Raw genomic sequence first — 26,319 nt, forward strand, 5'->3', positions numbered from 1 at the left:
CGCGCCCCTCGGTCCCCACCCCCACTCCGCTCCCACCGCCCGCCGCCCCGGGCCCGTTACCTGCTCGTCGAAGCGGCTGACCACGGCCTGGACCCATTCCACCGGCCTGTGCGCGGCCATGTCCTCCCCGCAGCCGGGGGGCGGCGGAGGGGCCGGGCGGCCGGCGCCCAGGGTCGGGAGGAGGGCGGGGAGCGGGGGCTGCGGGGAAGGAAGAGGCGAGCAGAGGGTCTGAGGCGTGCAGGCGCCGAGCGTTCCCACGGGGGTGCGGACGGGTGGCCTGTGCCCGGCCGGGAGGGGGACAGGGGAAGGGGGCGTTGGCGAGGAGGCTGGGGGAAGGGGGGCGGGGGAGGGGGGCCCGGGGAGGGGAGGGGGCCTCCTGGTCGCTCTCCCCACTAGCGCCGTCTCCCCACAGCCATCACAGCCCGAGACGCCGCCATGACACCCCACCGGAAGTGGGATCCTTTCCACGGCCCGGGGAGAGGGAGAGCGAGCGAGCTCGAGATTGAGAGCGCGGCTGGGAAAGGGGAGGGGGAAGCGAGAGGGACGGGGGCCTGCGGCGCATGCGCCCGCGCCGGCCGCTTTCATTAATGAAAAAGCGAGTCCTCCTGGAGGTGACGTCACCCAACTCCTCCGGGCCCGGAGGCGCGCGTCCCTCTTCGCCGCCGGGCTCACCTGGGTCGGCCTCTAGTTACAGCCGGCCCGAGTCCGAGCCCACCCGGGAGCATCCGCTCCCATCTCAGCACCGCCTTCAGCTCCCGGTCCCCCGCCGGCCTCCGGGTTTGGATTGCTCCCGGATTGGAAGTTAGGGCGCCCTGGGGCTAGCATTTCTCCCTGCTCGCAGATCTTTGCCGCTGATTTCTGGGGAGCTGTGCTTTGCCTTAAGTCCTCGCAAAAAAATAAGGCACATAACCTCAGGTTTCCAGGTCCTCCGTAGCTACTCTAGCCTGCTGAGTAACAGGAAAAAGTAAGGCCAAGGGAGATTAGGTGGTTTTGTTTTTTTGTTTTTTTTAAAACGTCCTCTTAAATCCCAGTGGTAGACCCAGTGGCAGTCAAAGCTCTCAGACTCCGGAATCCCAGCCCACACTTACTATGCTGAACTGATGGGCACCCAAGTTAAAACTTTTGCGCATTTGATAATAGATTTAGTTTTCCACTATCCTCAGAAAAACCTTTAAGGGCTTGGCATACATTATGAATTGAACACAATCATCACCTCATTTAACTGTTTCAACGAGCCTTTCCAATAACTTTTCATCACTCTCATGTAATGAGGCTGGGTCGCAAGAGGTTGGTGATATGCCTTAAGTCATAGAGTTGGTTGGTGGGTGGCAGTCAGAATGCAAACCCAGGTGTTTTGATCAAAGACAATAGAGACAGATTGTGGCTCTTCTGAAACAAAGGCCTTCCCTGTGCCCCCAGTACCAGAGTTGAAATGATTTCGTGTGGATTTGGGTCGTGACAGTTTTTCAGGTAGACAGTTACATCCAAAACGATGGATGATCTATCCGTATCTGACATGAACTTCGGAGTGAGTTATTTTTAAATTCATCTTCCTAAATATACTTTACTTAGGCTAATGTTAAAGTGAGCTTACACATTCTGGAGCACATCCTGATTAAGAACCAGTGAGGCCACACAACAGGATACTAACTGGGTGACAAGGCAGAGCGAAACCAAAATTTTACTTTCACCATAGAAAACCCACAAAGCCAATAGCACGTATTCAGAGAGATACATCCGTGAGAGAAGTGTCCAATCTCTGCTGGCTGGCGACTGTCCAAAATACATATTAAGTTAATTAATATTTCATTCCAATAGAACAGGAGGACAGGGTCTGGATGGTTCTTTTGTCCATTCTTTAAGAATACAGCATGAATACTGACTACTTTAGATGATGTCAAAAATGATGCTGACAGTGTGGATGAAAATGATGAATATTAACAATGTCCATCTATGGCTTCCCCAATTAGGATCCTGCAGAAAGCTCTCACTTATACTCCCAAGAACTGTCTCAGTGCCTCCACATCAATGCCAAACTTCCAGACCCACAATCTATTTTTCCTTTTCTCATTTGTTGTTGTGTTTAGTCGCTAAGTCATGTCCGACTCTTGCGACCCCATGGGCTGTAGCCCACCAGGCTTTTCTGACCATGAAATTTTCCAGGCAAGAGTTCTGGAGTGGGTTGCCATTTCCTTCTCCAGGGGAGCTTCCCAGCCCGGGGATAGAACCCATGTCTGCTGCACTGGCAGGTGGATTCTTTACCACTGAGCCACTAGGGAAGCCTCCTTTTCTCATACTTCCTCTGAAAGTCCCTAATTACTTTCCTGTTGGCATGACTTTTTGCCTGTGCATTACTCTTATCTTTGCTAGACTGGGTTCAGTTCAGTTCAGCTGCTCAGTCGTGACCGACTCTTTGTGACTCCATGAATCACAGCACGCCAGGCCTCCCTGTCCATCACCAACTCCCGGAGTTCACTCAAACTCATGTCGATTGAGTTGGTGATGCCATCCAGCCATCTCATTCTCTGTCATCCCCTTCTCCTCCAGCCCCCAATCCTTCCCAGCGTCAGACTCTTTTCCAGTGAGTCAACTCTTCACATGAGGTGGCCAAAGTATTGGAATTTCAGCTTTAGCATCAGTCCTTCCAATGAACACCCAGGATCAATCTCCTTTAGAATGGACTGGTTGGATCTCCTTGCAGTCCAAGGGACTCTCAAGTGTCTTCTCCAACACCACAGTTCAAAAGCAGCAATTCTTCAGCGATCAGCTTTCTTCACAGTCCAACTCTCACATCCATACATGACTACTGGAAAAACCATAGCCTTGACTAGGCGGACCTTTGTTGGCAAAGTAATGTCTCTGCTTTTTAATATACTGTCTAGGTTGGTCATAACTTTCCTTCCAAGGAGTAAGCGTCTTTTAATTTCATGGCTGCAATCAGCATCCACAGTGATTTTGGAGCCCCCCAAAATAAAGTCTAACACTGTTTCCCCATCTATTTCCCATGAAGTGATGGGACCAGATGCCATGATCTTTGTTTTCTGAATGTTGAGCTTCAAGCCAACCTTTTCACTCTCCTCTTTCACTTTCATCAAGAGGCGTTTTAGTTCCTCTTCACTTTCTGCCATAAGAGTGGTGTCATCTGCATATGTGAGGTTATTGATATTTCTCCCGGCAATCTTGATTCCAGCTTGTGCTTCTTCCAGCCCAGCGAGACTGTGTATAAGTGCCCAAACTCTTGACTACCTTGCTCTCTGTGACATTCCATTGCTGCTGCTGCTGCTGCTAAGTCACTTCAGTCGTGTCCGACTCTGTGCGACCCCATAGACGGCAGCCCACCAGGCTCCCCCGTCCCTGGGATTCTCCAGGCAAGAACACTGGAGTGGGTTGCCATTTCCTTCTCCATGTGTGAAAGTGAAAAGTGAAAGTGAAGTCGCTCAGTCATGTCTGACTTGTAGCGACCCCATGGACTTCAGCCTACCAGGCTCCTCCGTCCACGGGATTTTCTAGGCAAGAGTACTGGAGTGGCTTGCCATTGCCTTCTCCGATTCCATTGCTAAGATCCCTCTATATTTCCCTTTCCTCTTCTTTGGTTCCCCTAACTCCCCATTCCTCTCTGATTCTATAGTAAGACACCCAAACTTCAGACCTTTGCCCTCTGCTCATTTTGCTTTACAGGCTCCAGCCAGCATGTCATTGGGCTTAGTCACTCAGTTGTGTCTTTGCAACCCCATGGATTGTATCCCATCAGGCTCCTCTGTCCATGTGGATTCTCCAGGCAAGAATACTGAAGTGGGTTGCAATGCCCTTCTCCAGAGTATGCCATTAATTTATCCGAATCAACACTTGTTATCCTGGTGCCTCCCATGAGCGCCAAACCACTCATTACACTGGAGGTCTAGACTAAAAGACTTCCTCTCCAGTCAAATTCATTCAATGCCACTGAACCAATATTAAGTGTCCAAATGTCTATTATATGTACCATGCATAGTATAGTAGGAACTCTAAACAAAAATGCCAGAGAAGGTCATACATAAATACTGTGGTGAACTCTAACCTCCCCTTCTGTAAAGGAGCAGCAGTCACTCAACTCCAGTCAATCCCTGCCCTGCAACAACATTGACACAGTGTTGCCAGATCTTCTGGCAACTGGAGAAACTGGAGTTCTGAATTTACATATTAACTCTTCCAATTTTTACATCAGTTCAGTTCAGTCGCTCAGTCGTGTCTGACTCTCCGCGACCCCATGAATCACAGCATGCCAGGCCTCCCTGTCCATCACTAACTCCCGGAGTTCACTCAAACTCATGTCCACTGAGTCGGTGATGCCATCCAGCCATCTCATTCTCTGTCGTCCCCTTCTCTTCCCACCCCCAACCTTTCCTAGCATCAGAATCTTTTCCAGTGAGTCAACTCGTCACATGAGGTGGCCAAAGTATTGCAGTTTCAGCTTTAGCATCAGTCCTTCCAATGAACACCCAGGATTGATCTCCTTTAGAATGGACTGGTTGGATCTCCTTGCAGTCCAAGGGACTCTCAAGAGTCTTCTCCAACACCACAGTTCAAAAGCATCAATTCTTCGGCGATCAGCTTTCTTCACCTTAGCAGCATATAAATGAGGTGGGGGAGAGGGAGGAGGCAGAAAAAGCTCAGAATCAGGCCCAGGACTGAATTATCAGAGTAGCAGAACTACCAAAAAATTGAATTCTCAGCTCTGCCAAGTCTGCAGTGCCAACGACAGGGCTGCAGTGGGGAAGAAGAGGGATCCGGACACTTCAGACAGGATATCTGGGTCAATGCACTTAAAAACGTTACAACCCCACATCACCCTAAACACTGTGGGTTTGTCAAAATGCCTCACCCCACCTTGCTTGAAAATGAAGTATCTAGGAGACTTTCCTGGTGGTCCAGTGGCTAAGACTCTGAGGTTTGATCCCTGGTGAGGGAACTAGATCCCGCAACTAAGACCTAGTGCAGTCAAATAAATATATTTTTAAAGAAAAGATAATGACGTATCTACCTTGCAAAGCAACACATATCCTCCTCAGGATCTATCTGTACTTTTCCTCTTGTCTACCAGACCAATAACTAAAATCAAGTCACAAGACAATCTGAGTGAGAAAATGCTGGAACTGCCAAAGGAGGAGAGGTACTATTCATTCTGAAAGAGCTAAAGAACCTAGCTAGCATATAGATACTTGCAGAAGTTGGGAGTATATATATAGGGTCAGGCCCTCAGGGTGCTGAAAGGGGGAGGGAGGAGGAAGAGGAGGGCATAAGGCCGGACAAAGCAGAGTTTACTGATATGAGCATATTCCTGTTCTACAGTATTTTCATCCTGGCTAGAACCTCAGGAGCTAGTGCTAAAGATTGCTAGGATGGCTCTAGGGAGCTTGGAGAAAGCAATGGTTCGCATTAGGTGAAATACTGACAGAAAGGCTAAAGCTGTCATGGCAGACAGTAGAAGAAGGGAGCAAAAGACACAGGGAAGTGGCCACGCTAGAGGGGATATACTGTGTGGTGGTGGTTTAGTTGCTAAGTTGTGTCCAACTCCTGCGACCCCATGAACTATAGCCTGCAAGTCTTCTCTGTCCATGGGATTTCCCAGGCAAGAATACAGGAGTGGGTTGCCATTTCCTCCTCTAGGGGATCTTCCCAACCTAGGGATCGAACCCACAACTCCTGCATAGCAGGCAGATTCTTTACCACTGAGCCACCAGGGATTCCCGATATACTATGTACATCATACCAACTGACTACGTTCTGCCACTAAGCACAAGGAACCAGGAATCCTCTAGGGGAAAGGACTCAGCCTTACTGGTATATTCTTCTCTACGGGTCTGTGTTGATGACAGAAGATACCGTTACAGAGCTAGGCTCCCTCATAGCAATAGGCCTAATAAGACCTTGAAGAAATAGAGACTAAGTGGCAGTGTTTAACCAGCAGAATTAAGTGCCATTGTTAAGAGAGGTGAGATTAGAGTGGCAACCAGAGGGGCATGACCTACAGACAGCTATGGAGAGAGTTAATAGAACCCTGTGTACCTAGAGGAAATGAGGGCAGCAGGGTTCATTGGGTATACCTTTTTTTTTTTTTTTAAATTAAAGTACTAGTGGTAAAGAATCCACCTGCCAATGCAGGAGACATAAGAGATGTGGGTTCAATCCCTGAATGGGGAAGATCCCCTGGAGAAGGGTATGGCAACCTACTCCAGTATTCTTGCCTGGAGAATCCCATGGACAGAGGAGCCTGGTAAGCTACTGTCCATAGGGTAAAAAGATTCAGACATGACCGAAGTGACTTAGCATGCATGCTTAGTTGATTTACAACATTGTGTTAATTTCAGATGTATGGCAAAATGATTTAGTTTTTTTTTTCAGATTATTTTCCATTAAGAAAATATTAAGATATTGAATATTGAATATTGTTTGCTGTATTATTCAATAAATGCTTGTTGCTTATCTATTTTATATAAAATGGTGTGTATCTGTTAATCTCATGCTCCTAATATACCCCCCTTCCCCTTTGGTAATCATAAACTTGTTTTCTATGTCTGTGAATCTGTTTCTGTTTTATAAGTAGATTCATTTGCATTATTTTTATGATATATAATATTTGTCTTTCTCTGACTTACTTCACTTAGTATGATGTTCTCCAGGTCCATCCATGCTGCTGCAAATGGCAATATTCCAATCTCTTTTATGGCTTAGTAGTATTCCATTATATATGTCTGTGTGTGTATATATATCACATCTTCTTTATCCATTCATCTCAATGGATATGTAGGTTGCGTCCATGTCTTGGCTGTTGTGAATAATGCTGGTATGAACACTGGGGTGCATGTATCTTTTCAAGTTTTCATCTTTTCTGGATATATGCCTAGGAGTGGGATTGCTGGATCATATGGTAGCTCTATTTTTAGTTTTTTAAGGAACCTCCATAATGTTTCTCCTAGTGGCTGCACCAACTCTGTGTACACCTTTTAAAACTCAAGGATGAATGAGGAGAAATCTGAGGGAAGTTGTCCCCATAAAAAATCACCATCTTCTGCCTAGTTTCTGGACCTCAGCCAGTGTTCAGATACAGAACCTAACAACTAAAGAAGGCTGGATGTCCAGTAAGCACATGTAATAACAAGTCCTTTGGTCCTCCCTGAATGTATAATTAGGATAGATATACTTGGTAGTTGGCAGAAGCCCCACCTTAGTTCCTTGGCCTGTGGGATGAGTGGTTACAGTGGGGAAGGTCAAGTGGAAGCTTCTGAAACTGCCCCCCCCCCACCAACCTAGCCAAGATTCTAAATTAAAAGCAAACAAACAAACCTGCCTCCCCTGGGGGAATTACAGAGATTAGAGTACATTTGCAGAGTAGCCACAATGGCAGATATGGAGACTGTGCATGGCCCTGACAGCATGGGCTCCGGCTCACCAAGGCTGATTGGGCTACTGCTGCCACTAAGTGCCCAACCTGCCAGCAACAGAGACCAAAGCTGTGTCCCCTCTATGGCATCATCCCTCAAAGGAAACCAGCCATCCAGGTGATGGCAAATTGACTTCTTCCAACCTAGAAGGAATAGTAATTTATCTTGACTGGAATAGGTACACATTTTGGGTATGGGTTTGCTTTTCCTACCCTCAGGTTGGTTGGTTGGTTGGTTTCTTTGTTTTTAGCCCACATCACTGTTTAAGGGTCTACAGAATATTTGATTCACTGACACAAGGTCCTAGGTAACATAGTACTGGACCAAAGAAACCTCCTTACAATAAAAGAGGTATGTACAGCAGCAGATTAATGATCATAAACCTATTGGTCCTATAACATACCACATCACCCAGAAACTGCCACTCTAATAAGAGTCATGGACTGTCCATTTGAAGTCACACCTGAGGCCCAGATTAGAGATGATACCCTGAGAGGAGAGGGCACCATCCTCTAGGACAAGTAATGTGCCCTAGTCAAAAACCACTATGTACTGCTGTGCCCGCAGTAGGTAGGATTCACAGATCTGAGAGCTGAGGGGTAGAAGGAGCAGCCCTGCTTCACATCAACCCCAGTGATCCATTTGGGGAGTCTCTGTTTCCCATCCTCACAACTCTGGGTTCTGTAGGACTAGAGAGCCTTGTTTCCAAAGGGGGAACTCTTCCACCAGGGGACACAGCAATAGTCCTGTTAAGCTTCAAGCTATGACTGCCTTCCAGTCACTTTGGGGTGCTTGTACTAAGACACTAGCAGGCAAGAAAAGAAGTTACCATCTTGGTTGAGATAAGTGACCCTGATCATCAGGAAGTTGTCGAAATGCTATTAGGTAACAGGGGGCAGAATAGAGAAGATGTCTGGAGATTTCCCTGGTGGTCCAGTGGTTAAGAATCTGCCTTGCAAATGCAGGTGGCCTGGGTTCCACTCCTGGTCAGGGAACCAAGATCCCACATGTTATGGAGCAACTAAACCCACCCGCCACAACTACTCAGCCTGCAAGTCACAACTAGAGAGTCTGTGCACTGCAACAAAAAATCTCACATGATGCAATGAAGATCCAACAGAGCCAAATAAATAAATAGATATTTTTAAAAAAGAATATGTCTGGCAATCTACAAGGACATCTCTTGGTACTCCATTGTTCAATTACGATGGTAAATGGACAACTATAGCAGCCACATCTGAAAAGGATGTAGTGACTAGGGGCTCAGATCCTCTCAGGGATGTGTGTTTGGGTCATCCTACCATGGAAGGAACTCTAGAAAGGCAAGGAAATGGAGATGATCAGTGCAGTCTTAAGACCAGTGACAGTGGTGAGGGCTATAATTTATACTACTAACTATACTCTTGTTAACTTCCCCTTGGAAAAGAGACCAACCAAAAGCTGGAGGAAATAGTCCCAGAGTTTATATGAAGAAAGTGGATTTGAACAGTAGAAGGCTTTGACAATAGGAAACACCACTGTGTCCACTTCAAGACTGAACCCTCATTGTGCACCCCCACCCCTCCTGCTGGGAGCATTAGTAGCTGGCTAATGCCTGTCTGAGACCCTATGGAGAAATTACCATCAATTGAAAAGAACTGCCTTGTCCAAGGTCATATCCACTTCCCATGAAAACCCAACCTAGGGGGACCCCCCACTTCTACAAGCAGCTAAAGGCCTGGCCCTCAAGGACTTTGCCTCAAGGTGGGACTACTCTGATGGGCCATCTCAACTGCAAAGCTCCTTGTGGGATTGCCCAAATCCTTTGTTGCAATTATGTCCTAGTTTAACTTCCCCTTCTGGCCAATCCTGCTTTCTTGTTCCCAAAAGGGATTAATCCTGAAGGCACTTCACAATGAACTTCCTGTCTACAAATCTCCATCTCAAAGTCAGTTTCTACCTGAGATATCCAAGTTCAAATGACAACACTACTCACTAACTACCTGACTGGCAAGTTAAATCATCACTCTAAGCCTCACTTTCCACATCTATCAGTTCAGTTCAGTAGCTCAGTCTTGTCTGACTCTTTGCAACCCTGTGGACTCTAGTATGCCAGCTTTCCCTGTCCATCACCACCTCCCGGAGCTTACTCAAACTCATGTCCATTGAGTCGGTGATGTCATCCAACCATATCATCCTCTGTTGTCCCCTTCTCCTCCTGTCTTCAATCTTTCCCAGCATCAGGGTCTTTTTTAGTGAGTCAGTTCTTCGCATCAGGTGGCCAAAGGATTGGAGTTTCACCTTCAGCAACATCTATTCATGGGATGATAATAAAAGTACCTGCTTGGTGGTGCTAGTGATTCAAGAGATATGGGTTTGATCCCTGGGTCAGGAAGATCCCCTGGAGTAGGAAATGGCAACCAACTCTAGTATTCTTGCCTGGGAAATTCTGTAGACAGAGGAGCCTGGCAGGTTACAGTCCATGGGGTCACAAAAAGTTGGATACAACTTAGCACACACACAGTGTTTCATAGGCTGTCATGAGAGTTAGATGAAATAACACTAATAAAGGGCTTGGCACGGTGCCTGGCATCCAGTAGGTATTTCCCAGTTGGGTAAAAGAACACCCAAAAAGCTGGAATAAAAAAGATCCAGTTTGACTCCGAAAATTAAAAAGAAAATAGTACTGGAAGGAGAGGAGGCAATGAGAGGGGAGTTTACATGTGTGTTACATGTGTGTTAGCAGAGGTTCAGGGAGCATTTTGGTGGAGAGATATACAGCACACACTGCCAGTCGCCTAGCCATCATTCTTTCCTTTTCCTCTCACTTACATTCTTAGGTACCCACTTTAAAAACAAACAAAAATCCTTGCCTTCCCAGACTCTCTTTCTACTAAAGATGGCCAGCTGACCCAGTACTCCCTATGAGATATAAATAGGACTCTAAGAGGTAGAGTTTCCAAAAAAATTTTTGGAATTATTTTCCTGATTTAAAAAAAAAAGATAGACTCAACTGGCATGCACGAAGCCTTTTCATTCTTCTTCTTTCTGCAGAGAACACAGATTCAAAGTAGGTGTTCAAATACCTACTTGAGGTGAAGTAGCCGTTTTGCTATGCTGTGATTCATGGGGTGGCAAAGAGTCGGACACAACTGAGCGACTGAACTGAGAGGAAAGTGAGGTCCCTGACAGTTCCTCAAGCAGTGATACTGGCCGTGAACTGCCTACTCCTAAAGTTCTGGTCACATAAGGAAAACAAAACCTTCATTTAGTTATGCTGGTGTGTACAGGTGTCATTACCTGCAGGTGAATGCCACCCCAGTTGACACCAGTGGGTATTAAGAAATGAAAAGAGAGAGGACATTAGCAGTTGCTGATTAGAGATCTAGGGGAACAGACAGAAAGGTGACTTTCTCAAGTGTTACCATGAGTTATAAATTGAAGAATGCACCTTTCATTTTTGGTTGCTGGATTCTTTTTCTGAATGCAATACCACCCTAAAGCTGGGCCACATGAAGCCTAGGATTTATTTACTTATCGATAAGATCAATAAATATGCCATCAGAGTAGCAGTAGTATCATTAGAACTATTCATAGGAACAGCAGGGGCTGGGGAAGAGCCTGCAGAGGGAAACAAGAAATAGAAATTGACTCTATTATGACTTTACTCTTTATATCTGGACCTAAAATAATTTTTTTTCTGTCTACCTTTTAAAACTCATCTGAGCCAGACAAAGACAAATACTGGATAGTGTCACTTACATGTGGAATCTAAAAAATAGTCAAAGTCATAGAAACAGAGAGGAAAATGATGGTTGCCAATGGCTGGCAAATGGGGAAAGTGGGGAGATGGTAGTTGAAGGGTACAAATCTTCAGTTACAAGATGAATATGTCCTAAGGATATAATGGACAGCATGGTGATGTCAATGATACTGTATTGTGGGACTTGCTTCATGGTCCAGTGGCTATGACTCTGTGTTCCCAATGCAGGGGAGCAGACCCAGTACAGCCAAATAAAAATTAAAAATAATAATACTGTAGTGTATGTTTGAAATTGCTAAGACACTAGATCTTAAACATTCTCACCAAAAAAGAAAAAAAAACAACCAAATGACCAAACCAACCAAACAAAAAAAGTTGAGGTAATGGATGAGTTAATTAACTTGATTGTGGTAATCATTTCACAATGTATATGTATCTCAAATCATCACATTGTATACTATAAATATGTTGCAGCTTTACTTGTCAGTTACACCTCAATAAAGCTGGAGGGGTGGAGGAAGCTGGCTTTATCCCCTCATGGCTGAACTTTGCCTGGCCACCCCAGGCCTCACCCCCTGAAGCTTTAAAGACTCCTTGTCACCCTATCTTCATCTCAGGTTATGCTAGGCTTCTAGCTCCTAGCAATGCCAAACCACAGGAGAACCATAATAAATTTGCTTTGAATCAAAGGGGAGCAGCTGGAAACAATTAATTACTGGCTAATTGTTATCAATTGTCTAGGTAACAAAAGCTAATATGAACACTCATTCTATACCAACGTTCTCATCTAGTTACTTAGAGCTGAGTTATAAACAACTGAGAAAGAAATGTTTTTCCTTCAGTCTTTGGTGCTATGGTTGTCTCCCACACTTTAATTTCAAAGAATTCTGCCTCTATCTTTCACTTCTTCATTCATTCATGTCTGTCTATGGCAGCTAAGTGTTAGATAGGACTTGTGATAGAAGACTCAAATCTTGCCCGGAAGAAGTGCAGTTACAAGAAAAAGACAGCTCTCTAAACAATTATCCTACCATTCTATTCTCATATCATAATAGAAGCTTCCTTTCAAGAAGTATTTACAATGTGTCAGGTACTCTGCACTTCTGTACGATATAAGGCACTTATGTACAGTATCATTTAAAAAATGTATACAGCCTGTGAGGTGGCTATTCCTAGCTCCTTTTTACAGGTAAGGAAACAGAAGCTCAAAAGGATGCAATAATATATTCAGGAGACCCAGCTAGTATATGGTGAATCTGGCAGTTAAATCCAGCCCTGTCTGACTGAAATGCAGGGCCATTCTGTTAACCATCATACTGTTCACAGAAGATTTGTTGAAACACTCATCTCTCCATATATTCCATGTCCAGAGCAGTTTGAGAAATGCTATGCACTGTGGCTCCACATTCTCAATTCACAGTGTCATTTTGCTTTATAACATAATAGTTTAGGTCAGTGGTACTCAAACTTTTTTGAAGGTATATTCCTATCACTAAAATGATTTAACACTCATGCCCAGTATAGGCTTATTTACTTAAACATTCTATACATATTCTAAACTATTATTTTATTTAATAATGTATTACTTTTTGTTTTCACTAGCATGTCAGATATTAGCAACATTATTAATATAGTTAATATATTATAGGGCTTCCCAGGTGGCACTAGTGGTAAAGAACCCTTCTGCCAATGCAGGAGACATAAGAGGTGCAGGTTTAATCCCTGGGTTGGGAAGATCCCCCAGAGGAGGGCATGACAACCCACTCCAGTATTCTTGCCTGGAGAATCCCCATGGACCGAGGAGCCTAGTGGGCTACAGTCCATAGGGTCACAAAGAGTATATATTACGTACAAATATATTATAAAGCTATAAAATATTATTAATAATGTTTATAATAATATTTCTACTGAGAGCATTGTGATTGGACTTTATCATTATTTTCAGCATCATGATTTATTGATCTTTTCAAAGTTCTGGTTCTAAAGATCAGTTTATTTTGTTACTCCCTTTTTTAAAGATGTATTTCTTTATTTATTTACTTATGGCTTCGCTGGGTCTCAGTTGCTGCATGTGCTTTTTCTAGTTGCGGTAAAGAAGGGCTGCTCTATAGCTGCAGTGCTTGGGCTACTTGTTGCAGAGGCTTCTCTTGTTGCAGAGCATGGGTTCTAGGTACTCGGGCTCAATAGTTGTGGCGCACGGGTTTAGCTGCTCCACTGTGTGTGGGAACTTCCCAGACCAGGGATCCAACCCACGTCTCCTGCATTGGCAGGCAGATTCTTAACCACTGGACCGCCACAGAAGTCCATTTTGTTAGTTCTTTAATGGCTACCGTAACTGAAAAGTTTCCTCTCATGATATTAGTATTTCAGCCTCAGTCACTAACTCTGCAAGGGTGCTGCTGCTCTTGCAACGCATTTAGTATATTTCCATTTTCTCTGAGTCCAATCAGTTGTTTGTCTAAACTAGTGAATGGATTCAAAATCTACTGAAACCTTTCCTTCTTACCTTTAATGGGTGAAATTGTTTTACTTTCAACTCTTAAAAGTGTGCATCTATGAGAATTTTTATGTGTTAACACAAGTTTTTTTTTTTTCAGGAAAAAGCCATGTAACTATGAAATGAAGAACTATTTTCAAAATGTTTTCTCCAAGGACTTCCCTGATGGTCCAGTGGTTAAGAATCCAGGCTCTCTATTCAAGGGGCCCAGTTTTGATTCCTGGTCAGGGAACTAGATCCTGCATCCTGCAACTAAGAGTTCTATGCTACCGCTAAAGATCCTGCATGCTGCAGCTAAGACCTGGAGCAGACAAATAAATAAATACAAATAAATACTTTTTAAAAATGCCCTTTCCATATCATGTTTCATTAGGAAAGGAGTTAGTCACTCTCTTCATCATTGTCAGATAACACCTTTATCCTGTGTGTGTGTCTGTTTTTTTAAAAAAATATTTAGAGTATTACGGACAGCCTCTGTCCTTCACAAGAAACCTCCTTATAGCCCTAAGGTACAAAAGATGATTGTTACCCTAGTACAAAGACGCACCTTGTCTTGGATCCCAGAAAAGAGTACATTCTTTATCACCTGTGGAAGTCTAAGATAAGGGTTTATCTTCGTCCTATGGAATTCCAAATGTGGGAATAATTTCACATTGGTCAGGTTCTTGGTTGCACACATTCAGAGGCCACCTGTAGTTTACCTGAACAGAAACAGAGAGCCCTGTAAGGATATTGATGGGTCACAGAACGGATGGGGAAGCAGGGTGATGGGCCCCAAGAAACAGGCAGGAACCAGTGGGGGTGAGTCAGCAGGAAACCCAGCCAAAGACATGACACAGGAACATTACTCACGGCCACAGGCACCGCTGTGAGTGCTCTCCAAGGGCTCCTGGGTCTGTGCGTCATCACCCCTGCGTAGCATCACTCCCGGCTGGAACATCCCGTTGGCTGAGCCAGAAAGCAGCAGAGGGGCTATCTGGCCTCTTTGAGCTTCTGCTGCAGGCAGGGGCCCTCCCTTCAAGACCTTCAAGACCTACCAAGGGTGGAATTCCAACTAAATAGAAATGAGATTTAGGTGCTGCATAGGCAGAAGAAAAAAATCACAGTTTGGAAATATCCAAGAAAGAACTATTTTCGATCCTCTTCTCATTTTAATTCAGAGACCTGGTAGGTTTTTAAAGGACATATTTGCGATCCAGACTATTCAGTTTGTCATACGCAATACTCTGGAGGGCAGAATGGGAGACTGGGTTAAGTGTGTGGCTTGAGCCTGGGTTTGAAGGCCAGGTCGGCTGTTTCCGAGCTGTGTGGCCCTGGGCAAGAAAATCAGCCTCTCTGAGCCTATTCTTATCTATAAGATTGGGTCACTATAGTACCTGCCTCACAGCGCTGGACTTTGAGGTTTTTGTGAAATAATGTTTGTGAAGATCTTACCAGTGACTAAGAGTCCACACTCCCAACGCAGGAAGCCTGGGTTCGTTTCTGGTCAGGGAACTAGATCCCACATGCCGAAGCTAAGGATCCCACATGCCAAAGATCAAAGATACAGCGTGCTGCAGCTAAGACCCAGCGCACCAAGTAAGTAAATTAAATAAATAAATTAAAAAAAAATAAAGATTGGGCACTGTTAACTCTTACAAAGATGAATGAAAGTTTAAATAAAATGCTCCACTGAACATTAAATTCATCAGGATGCTAAGAAGAAAAAGGCCTATTACCCTGAAACCAGGGAGCACTATTTCTTTTAACACCTTGAAGTGTGCTTCTTTTTAAAAAAAAGTGTTTTTCTAGGTTGGGCTCCCCAGAACCAAAGCCTGAGGTGAGGAACTGTGTACACATGATTTATTAAGGAAGGGCTCCAGGAGAAATCAGTAAGGAGTGGGTGAAGGGGGAAAAGGAAGAGACCAGCTAGGCTGCCATTTGGCCCAGCAATGCCGGGGACGCTGGAATGCAAGCCACACCTGTGTCTCTTCCAACTGAAGGCAAGGCCCTTGCCCTCTGCACCTGTGGTCATTAATTAAGGACCACCCCAGGAGGATGAAAACTGCTAGGCACTTCCAAAACCCTGCCCTGGAGGAAAGAGGGGCTTCTGAGGCCTCAGATTAGATTCCCAAAGAAGAGTCACAGGTGAGGCCATTGTAAACAAAAGCACACTTGAAGCTGGGGAGAAATGACCAAAATGGTGTATATATATATATCTGGGAGGATTTGGGCAGAGACTCAGCATCCTGCCCTCTCTAATGATTCACTTATTGAGACTCTGAGCCTGGGGGATCTTCAAAAGGCACTACGGTGAAGAGGGAATCAACAGCCCAGCAGCACAAACCATGAAGGAACATTGTAAGAGGCATTTGATAGTCTTGGAGGACCATAAAGAATTAAGAGTCGGACACGACTGAAGTGACTGAGCAGCAGAGCAGCAGCAGCAGCAAGTCCTAAACTACAAATTACTATATATATGATAGATAATCCGCAAGGTCTTCCTGTGTAGCATGGGAAATTGTATCCCATATCTTGTAACAAATTACAATGGAAAAGAATCTGAAAAGAATATATACACAAAACTGAATCACTCTGCTGTATACCAGAAACTAACACAAGATTGTAAATCAGCTATGCTATGCGTGCCTGCTAAGTTGCTTCAGTGTCTGACTCTTTGTGACACTATGGACTATAGCGCACCAGGCTCCTCTGTCCATGAGATTCTCCAGGCAAGAATACTGGAGTGGGTTGCCATGCCCTTCTCCAGGGGATCTTCCTGACCCAGGGATTGAACCCGAGTCTCCTGCAGCTCCTGCATTGCAGGCAGATTCTTTACCGCTGAGCCACTGGGGAAGCCGAAATCAGCTATACTTCAATTGAAAAAAAGAAAAAAAGAATTAAGATCACTTCCCACTTCCGACCTTCTGTGGTAACTTTCTGTTAACCCTTTTCTGTTGGGAAGCACCAGCTGCTGCTGCTGCTGCTGCTAAGTTACTTCAGTCGTGTCCGACTCTGTGTGACCCCATAGACGAAAGCCCACCAGGCTCCCCAATCCCTGGGATTCTCCAGGCAAGAACACTGGAGTGGGTTGCCATTTCCTTCTCCAATGTGTGAAAGTGAAAAGTGAAAGTGAAGTCGCTCGTGGTGGTTAAGAGGCGCCCATCAATTAGAGCTACACAGTCTTGGTTTTGAATATAAAATCTGGCCTCAGTTTCCTCATCTTTAAAACACGGATAATGGGGACTTCCCTGCTGGTCCAGTAGTTAAGACTCTGCACTCCCAAAGCAGGGGACCTGGTTCAATCCCAGGTCAGGGAACTAGAGCCCATATACTGCAACTAAGAGCTTGCATACCACAACTAAAAGATCCTGCATGCTGCAACAAAGATTGAAGATCTGTGTGTCTCAACAAAGACCCCGTGAAGTCAAACAAATAAAATAAATATTAAAAAACAAAAATAAAAATAAAAGAGGGATAATGATAGTACCTACCTCATATGGTTGTTGATTCCTTGATAAGGAATCAACCAGTTTCTCACTGTAAAGCACTTAGAGTGGTATTTGGTAATAAGGTAAACATTCTATTACTGTTGTTGTTATTGTTCAGTTGCTAAGTTTTGTCCAATTCTTTGCAACCCCATGGACTGCAGCATGCCAGGCTTCCCTGTCCTTCACTATCTCCTGGAGCTTGCTTAAACTCATGTCCATTGAGTCATTGATGCCATCCAACCATCACCCATGGTTTGGCCAAAAGCAACATGCCTGGGCCATGGCTGTCAAACAACTAGATGAATGGAGTTTTCAAAGAGTCTTTGAAAATAGGTTTGTGGATTCTGGGTAACTGGAAATGTACAGAGCAGCTGTAAATGAAGTTGAGATAAGTGGACTTACCTGGATGGCTGTGTTGCTAGAGATCTCCTATCCTCCAGGATACCCACCCTCAGACTAGGGCACCTAACTCTCTCCTTCCAGGGAAAAAACAACAATACAGGTGAAGGATTTGGAGTCAGGCGAACTGGTCTGGGTTATAGCCTGACCAGAAACAAACTGGGTGACCTAAGCTAAGCATGTAACCTCTCTGAGACTTAGTGTTCTCATCCATAAAATGGAGTTAATTATATTAATAAGACCTACTTCATAACGCTTTTTTTTTTTTTTGGATATGCCATGTGGCTTGCAGGATCTTAGTTCCCTGGCTTCAGCCGTGAAAGCATCGAGTTCTAACCACTGGACCCTCAGGGAGTTCCCTGGTTTTGTTTTCAATTTTGCTTTTTCAGGGTTCATTGGACCTGTAGCACATTGCCTGGTATGTATTACGTGATTAAAACATGTTATCTGTTATTATTTGGCCAAAACTCCTGAAACAAGCTTCATTCTTGTTAAGCTTACTTAAATATCATCAGCTTTTTGGTTAGTTATGGTTTATAAAAGCAAAATATAAAAATAGTATTATCTTTTCAGGCTGAGAAGAATGTTTTCAAACTTAAAAAATCAGTGAAGCCTTGTTTTCAAACCAATTTCTGTTAGAAGCCTGATGTGTAAAACCAATGAAAGCTGCTCTGGGGGGTGGAGCCTAGACAGCTGGCCTCATCCTTCTTTCTCAGCTGACATTTCTGACACCCTGGGGAGCCCTGGACTCCTGGAATAAGAACACCCGCCATATTCCTGCATTTTTTCTAGTGTCTTCTTATTTTACAGTCTGAAGTTCACTAGGGGAAAGTGGCTCATTCAAGATCTCCCCAACTCAGTGGGGAATTAGGAGGTACAAACTACTGGGTGTAAGACAGGCTACAAGGGTGTGTTAAACCACATGGAGAATATAGCCAGTATCTTGTAACAACTGTAAATGGAGTAAATATTTAAACTGCATTTAAAAATAAAAATTAAATTGGGACTTTCCTGGCAGTCCAGTGGTTAAGACTCCATGCTTCCATGCCCCAAACCAGGGGCACAGGTTTGATTCCTGATCAGGGAACTGAGATGCCACATGGTGCCACATGCCACATGCCACATGGTGCCACCAAAATAATTAATCAATTAAAATTTCAAAAAGATTCCCCCAGCTGGAAAATAACAGAGTAGATGCCTGAATCCAGTCAATATTTCCTTTGACAGTTTCTCACACTTCCATCATCTGAGCAGTTCTTGGTTTTGCTGACTAAAGTAGCATTTGATTGGTTTATTTGACAATTACTTGGTTCATAATGTAGTTCCTTGCTGTGATTCCTGCCTTTTTAAAATTCTTTACTGTTACAAGCAATCATATCCATGAATCTGACATTTGATGCTATATATTTTCTTAATTTACATTTAAACTAAAAAGTGTGAAAATTTAAAAGTACTTGTCCGTACACCCTTTAAAGCTTAAGTATGCACACCCACAGACCCTCCCAGTGATTTCCATAGCACATTTTGAAAAATACTGCTCTGTGCGCAAAAAAGAAAATACCTTAGCTTTAAGGAAGCCAATTCAGGGGAGGAACCATATCTTTACCAGAGACCAGGAGGTTCAGGCTTCTCAGATGGCATTAAGTGGTAAAGAACCCACCTCACAATGCAGGAGACTCAAGAGACACGGGTTCAATCCCTGGGTCAGGAAGATCCCTAGAGAAGGAAATGACAACCCACTGCAGTATTCTTGCCTGGGAAATTCCATAGACAGGGGAACCTGGGCACAGGTTCTAGTGTCTTCTTATTTTATAGTCTGAAGTTCACTAGGGGAAAGTGGCTCATTCAAGATCTCCCCTGGCTAGAGTCCATGGGGTCACTAAGAGTTAGACGTGACTTAGCATTCACGCAGGAGGTCCAGAGATTTTCTGGGCCCTGTTTCCTGTGGGCTTCAATTCAACAGGATGACACAAGTTTAGAATGAGTTTAAAGGATGATTCCAGTGGAGATGGTTTGGGTCTTAGTTTTTGTTTTGCTTTGTATTAACAGAAACAAGACGTGGGAAGTCACTGAACCGCAAGTTCTTTGGAAACTGTCTCCCGTTCTGTAATTAAATGGGTTCTAAGCACTGTGAAATGTTTGGATTTATAACTTTTAAGAACTTTTTTGTATGTCTTTACTGTGCACACTTTACAACTTACGGAAGTTGCAGTTAGTCCAGCCTTTGTAATCACAAGAAGATGTTGCAGGGCCTCAGACAGTGAGGAAGTAATTCACACCTTGGCATGCTAATTGCACTTGCTCTTCAACCCAGAGGCTCAAAAGGCAGCAGGACCTGTGTGCAGTGGTATACATCCTGTCTTGTCTGGCTGGATCTGGCTTTTGAAATGAAGAAAGAGAAGAAAATCATTTAAGTTTTGCCTAAAAATAGTCTTTCTAAGGGTTCCCCCTCCTTCAAATAATGCACCCACTATAGGCTATGCTAGATATAGAAATGTAGTGCTTTTTCCATTTTCGTCAAAGGTCAGTTTGTTAGTTTACTTTCTCCACTCAGTGCAACTCCTATCATTGGCTGGTCACCTTAGATCTGACACAAAGGCAATATAAACCAGGACCAGTCAGATGTACTCCTTGCTTAGATTTCACACTCAGAAGATCTAATATTTGGGACCTCCCTGGTGGTCCCAAATGCAGAGTCTGTGCTCCCAATGCAGGGGTCCCTGATCAGGGAACTATATCCCACAAACCCTGCACGCCACAATGAAGACTGAAGATCTCGTATGCAGCAACTAAGACCCAGCACAGCCAAGTAAATAAATTAATTATTAAAAAAATACCTGATAATATTTTTTCCATTTACACAAGTATAAGAGTCCCAGTGTTTGCAAAAGACTTCTAGAAATTTGGGAAACACAGATTAGCAAGTCAAGCTGGCCCTTAAAAATGAACTTTGAAAAATTGATATAAATATATATATACACACATAAAGCATCATCAGTACACTAGCCGAAAGCACAGGCCTTCATTTTAGACAAACCCGAGTTTGAATCCTGACTCTACTGACTGAAACTTGGAGTAAGTTCACAAACTTGCTGTGCCTCAGTGTCTTCACTTCTAAGGCAAGGGTACATAGAGTACTGACTTCAGAGATTTTCTCTGAGGATTAAATGAGATAATGCACATAAAATATTTAGAACAAGGCTGGCCACACAGAAAGCATTCCAAAAAATGCTAGCGATTATTTTTGTTGTGACCCTCATAATTACTACCATTCTGCCACACAAATTATTAATGCCTGAAGTAGGTGTGGTCATTGTGAAAGATTTAATGGACTGGCTCCCACAACATCCACTGCGACCCTTTCTAAAACCCCCAGCACCTGAATTCTTTTGTAACTAAGATTTTACACATGACCCAGGTTCTGCTGAGTATATGCCTGTGTACCCCAGAAAGCTGACAGTGATTCAAATGAAGTGACAGTTTCATGTGGGTGGATCCATTTTCTTGCAAGAATGACAGTGGGTAAGCTTTGGTTAAAGTTCTAGTGTCCAGAACTCCCCTGGCAGTCCAGTGGTTATGTTATGATTTTAAAAAAAAGAACAGAAATAGATGAGAAACCTAGTAAAATTGAAACCACACTTCACCCAGGACGCTACCCATCACACACTTCCGCTGCAGAGGGTGTTCCATCCCTGGTTCAGCAGAGTTTCACGCAGACTAATGCAGCTAACAACAAAAAAGTTCCAGTGTCCAGTACCTAGTATCATAGATACTGAGTGGTAAGCGGCCACAATGGTGTTTCCATGAGAACAGTCCCGTTTATGGTTGGGCATTTCTCCAGAGACTGTTCTGGCTGTGTGGTATGTCAGCCTGTTTTCCTGGCACTGATGAAAATCCTCTAGCCTACCTAGTAGCCTGCTCTAATCCTGTTCTGTTAAAACAAGCTGGAGTGAATTCTGTTGCCTGCAACTAAGGACACAGTGATTATCAAGCAATCAATATATAATTATCAGAATAACCCCAATCACCACAGTCAAAAATTTTCTTTACCAAGTATTTTCTGTTTCCTAAAGGGATCAAGATCAGCATGTATAAAAACCTTCAAAATGCATTCACTCTAAAAGATACCACATGAATGGAAACTTGTTTTGCCATTGTTGTTGTTTTCAAGGCTTAATTTTTTCTTCAGCAGCAGAAAGGGGGTCCCAGAAAGTCAGTTAGTGTGTACATGTACTTGGCTCAGTGTGTTGTATACATTCATAACATCCTACCCTCTAGGATGGCACCCAGGAGTGTGCTCAATTATAATGATAAGAATGCCTTGAAAGACACTAACAAGGGCATTGAAACCCATCTCCAGACAGATTTTGAACTGATGAAAAATGACAGTGTGATGGGTAGAGTCCTGGGTGAAATGTGGTTTCAGTTTTGCCAGGTTTCTCCTCTGTTTTTGTTCTTGTTTTAAAATCATAACATAAAATTCTTTCTTCCTACAAACACTGCTCTTAAAGGCATCTTCTCTGAGTGAGACAGAGACCGTCCTTGACAATTCTCTTGTCATTTAATACCTAATTTCCCATTTCCCCCTTTACATCCTCCTGGCAAAGTGGAATGACCACTTCAGTGCGGACCAGGGAACTTCCCACAATCCTGAATTAATAGGCAGAACTGTCAAGTACTTAAGTTACTTATGTCTTTCTCCAAAAAAGTTCATAAAAATGCTGGACTTCTGGCTTAGTCAGTCAGATGGTATATTTGTTTCCTATTGCTGCTGCAATAGTTGTCACAAATTTAGTGACTTAAAACCACACAGATGTATTATCCTTACAGTTCTAGACATCAGAAGTCTGAAATCAATTTTACTGGGATTTAGGCAAGCGTCCACAGGACTTGTTCCTTCTGGAAATTTCAGGGGAGAATCCGTTTCCTTGCTTGTTTCAGCTTTTCCAGGTTGCCCGCATTCCTTGCCTCCTGGCCCCTTCCTCACATCACTTCAACCTGTTGTTTTCATGTTCACAACCCCACTACTGACTCTGACCCTCCTGCTTTCTTCTTATGGGGATCTTAGGATTACACTGAGCCCAGTTGGATAATCCAGGACAGTTTGTTCATCTCAAAATCTTTAACATCCCTTTAAAGTATTTTTGACATCCCTTTTGCCCTATATTGGAGAAGGAAATAGCAACCCACTCCAGTATTACTGCCTGGAGAATCCCATGGTCGGAGGAGCCTGGTAGGCTACAGTCCCATGGGGTCGCAAAGAGCCGGACACGACTGAGTGACTTCACTTCACTTTTTGCCCTATATGGTAACATTCACACGTTCTCAGGATTGGGATATGGACATGGGGTGGAGGTCAAGAACCAGAGTTCTAATCATGGTTGCTCAGTCAGTGGGGGCTTACTATAAGGTTACATGGAGAAATTAGAGAATAGGAAATAAGAAAACCAAATGGCATTTGAGATACAACACAGATACCTGATTATCTTGCTGGCTTCTCCGCAACAGATCTTTTGCCTGTGACTCTAGACTTCACTGATATCATGACTGTCTCTACTTCCTCTATTTCTTACTAATTATCTCAGCATCTCTCACAGTCAGATTTAACCAGACACCATCCTGCAGAAGGTCCTCCTTTTCTGTCATGCTCTTGTATCAGGACATCTCATTGGCTGGCATCTAGCCTGCAAAGGACAACTTTTGAATCACGTGCCAATCCTTAGTCCAATCAGCTTTGGCCAAGGAAGCATGACCACAGGACCCAAAACATAGCCCCCAATGCATAGGAACCACAAACATTTTTCTCTGAAAGGGACTGAGAGGTGGCAAGCATTCAGAGATTGTCATAGACTCCTCTCCAAATAATCAATGTCATAGACTTCTCTTTAAACAAAACAACAATCAATGATCTCAGAGTTTGGGAAATAATTTTTTACCACCTGATTTTAAAATCTAGTACATTTATAAGTGCCTGTTACAAATGGGTTTTAGTTACCATTTACAAAGTATTCTTAAGAGCAAAAAAAATTGTAAAATGTCCAAAAATGAATAAAGAAGGAGCTCTCCAGGAAGTTATGATGTCATAATAGCTTGTAGTCTAATCACTGGCAAAGATATACACATCATTTAAAAAAAGTCTTCGAGGTCAAAGGCCTTTATGATACATCAGATTACATAAAGCAACACACTGAAATTCCCAGACCATCCAAGAAAAATAACCCTTATAGCTTCCAGGACACTGAGTTTAATTCATTTGATAAACATTCGCTGTCTTTCATAGAGAGATGAGATCTAGGAAAGGGGAGAAGTCATATGGAATGTAGCACAGACACAAATTGACTTCTCTTTAATAGGAATCAAAGGGAGTGTTACACTCATGCTCTCGGATTATGTCAGATAATCATAGGCTCAGCCACTGGATTAGTCATATCATGAATTTCATAATCACTATGTAATTGACACAGACCTTTAAACAGTCCTTTCTTCCGGGAAGCCAGTTTATTGCTGGAATGAAATGAACTGTCACTCTGGGGAAAATGGAACCAACTTTTCACTTGGCTCACCTTGGCTGTGAGTAAGAAAGAGCTTTCCAGGAGTTCGTGTTCTTCCTCTCCAAGTTTGTCCAAGTGGAAACAAGTAGATTGTCCTTAAGGATGCAAAGATTCTCTAAGTGGGAGCCTGGAGCAAAGGTAAAGGAGAAAGTGTTTAATCCCCAGACTATTAGAGGTAATGGACTATGCTGTGTGTGTTTCCACTGCATCAATACCAGCATGTAATTAAACTTCCAGGCAGCCCAGGCACATCCATTCTAGGCTGGATTCTTAGAGCCAGAAGAATGATTCCAATCCCAACTTGGCCACTTGCCAGTCATTTGACCTTTGCAAATGGGACTGACCAGGGTGCGTGTTCAAACAGGACTCTTGTCATGATTAAAAACAGGTAAAGTAAAATGAAAGTAGGCAAAATGCAGTTCACTGTCTGTGAATAGACGCCCTCCACAAACCTTACTCTTGTTATCCATCATCCACTCTCACCACCTCAGATCTCAAAGTCCTGTCTAGAGTAATGTCACACTCCTCAAATCACCAAAGGATTTCTCTCTTCTTTGATACTTAGTCATTCGAGGCTCTCCGACAGCCCACGAACCCGAGTTAGTCTGGGTGCTACCTACAAGCACTCCATTCGGCTTTTGACGATTTCTTCTCCTCCTCTAGGTTCTAAGCAACTGTTTGTTATTTAAGAGCCTCCTCTCTTTCTTCCCCTCCAGTTCTTCATTCCTGGTCTTCTCTTTCCCTAATCTTGTCCCTCCAGAGGCCAAAGTCTACAGTGGATAGGAAATTTCCTGTCAGGTTTAGAACATGTGAAATGTGGTCAGGTTAGAAGAGGCAAAAGGGGAAGGAATCATGCCTGTTGCTTTATTTTTTTCCACATAAATTCAGCTCCTCATAAATTACTCCCCGTCTTTATGCAGCTTCTCAACCTTCTTCTTTTTTTTTTTTTTGGCTGTTCCACACAGCTTGCAGGATCTTAGTTCCCCAACCAGGGACTGAATCGAGACCCCGGCAGTGAAAGCACTGAATCCTAACCACTAGTTGTTGTTCGGTTGCCAAGTTCTGTCTGACTCTTTGTGACCCCATGAACTGCAGCATGCCAGGTTTCCCTGTTCTTCACTATCTCCTGGAGTTTGCTCAAACTCGTGTCCATTGAGTTGGTGATGTCATCCAAGCAGCTCATTCTCTGTTGCCGCCTTCTCCTCCTGTCCTCAATCTTTCCCAGCTGCAGGGTCTTTTCTAGTGAGTCAGCTCTTCGCATCAGGTGGCCAAAGTGTTGGAGCTTCAGCTTCAGCATCAGTCCTTCCAATGAATATTCAGGGTTGATTGCCTTTAGGATTGACTGGTTTGATCTCCTTGCTGTACAAAGGACTTCCCTCAACCTTTTCTTAATCCCCTTTGATTTATTGGCAAATATTGGGTATGATCAAGTGAGCAGGTTTTGCAGTCACACTGCATTTCCTGGCCTCCATGGCAGTCAAATTAGGGCCAGATGACAGGGTTCTAGCCAGTTGGATGAGGGCAGATATGTTGTATGTGACTTATATACTTGGCCCCCAAACATCTTACACAATCTTCCACATTCTTTTTCTTCACCAGTTGGGTCATTGGATAGAAAAGGTCTAAGGAAGAATTTCCAGGAGGCCCTGGGGAGTTATTGGGCTCCAGGATAGAAGGAGCCTGGATCTTTGAGTCACTACTTGGAGGAGATTGCCCAGGAGAGCTGCCCAACTCACTGTGAGGTGAGGGGGAAATAAATCTTTGTTGTACTAAACCACAGAGTTTTGGGAGTTCTGTGCTATAGCAGCTGGTGGGGTTTTGTTTTTTTTTTTTTTTCAATATTTGTTATTTATCTATTTGGCTGCACTTGGTCTTAACTGTAGCACACAGGATCTTTGATCTTCATTGCAGCCTGAAGACTCTTAGTTTGGACCTGTGGGATCTAGTTCCCTGACCAGGCATTGCCTGCTGCATTGGGAACACAGAGTCTTTGCCGCTGGACCACCGGGGAAGTCTTTAGCAGCTAGTGTTAATTAACCTTATTAATACATTTTAAAAGTTTCTATAACATAAAAAGGGCTTAACAATTGTTAGTTTTTATTAACATTATTAGTTATTCAATCAGCTCATAATTATTGACGATTACGCGTATTTTCTCGTGTGTTTTCCACAACTCCTCAGGAGGAAGATACCCAGGCCTTGCTTCCTTCCCACTGTAGGACCTTCATCTGTGTTTTTC

General features: G+C 43.7%; 1 protein-coding gene and 1 long non-coding RNA gene across 8 annotated transcripts in view; both read right to left on the reverse strand.

The window, feature by feature from the left end:
* Positions 1-585, reverse strand: part of NF1 (neurofibromin 1) — a 252,176-nt gene extending 251,591 nt beyond the window's left edge. For 5 of the 7 annotated variants that reach the window (XM_088828700.1, XM_055401480.2, XM_088828697.1 and 2 more), the window contains exon 1: positions 61-271. In XM_088828700.1, coding sequence (XP_088684826.1) covers positions 61-120 — 60 coding nt within the window. In that variant the 5' untranslated portion in view covers positions 121-271. Of the gene's footprint in view, positions 1-60 lie in introns of all 7 variants that reach the window. The other 2 variants (XM_055401461.2, XM_088828696.1) reach the window with 1 other exon arrangement.
* A 16,955-nt stretch (positions 586-17,540) lies between these two features.
* On the reverse strand, positions 17,541-19,868 carry LOC148774668 (uncharacterized). Its single transcript, XR_016035438.1, has 3 exons — positions 19,731-19,868; positions 19,091-19,245; positions 17,541-17,606 (listed from the first exon to the last, which is right to left on the reverse strand). It is a non-coding gene; the product is annotated as an uncharacterized LOC148774668 (long non-coding RNA).
* Between the last annotated feature and the right edge of the window lie 6,451 nt (positions 19,869-26,319).

The sequence above is a fragment of the Moschus berezovskii genome, chromosome 20, assembly GCF_049115385.1.
Source record: "Moschus berezovskii isolate FMDL1 chromosome 20, NW_MosBer_1.0, whole genome shotgun sequence".
NCBI classification, from domain to species: Eukaryota; Metazoa; Chordata; class Mammalia; order Artiodactyla; family Moschidae; genus Moschus; species Moschus berezovskii.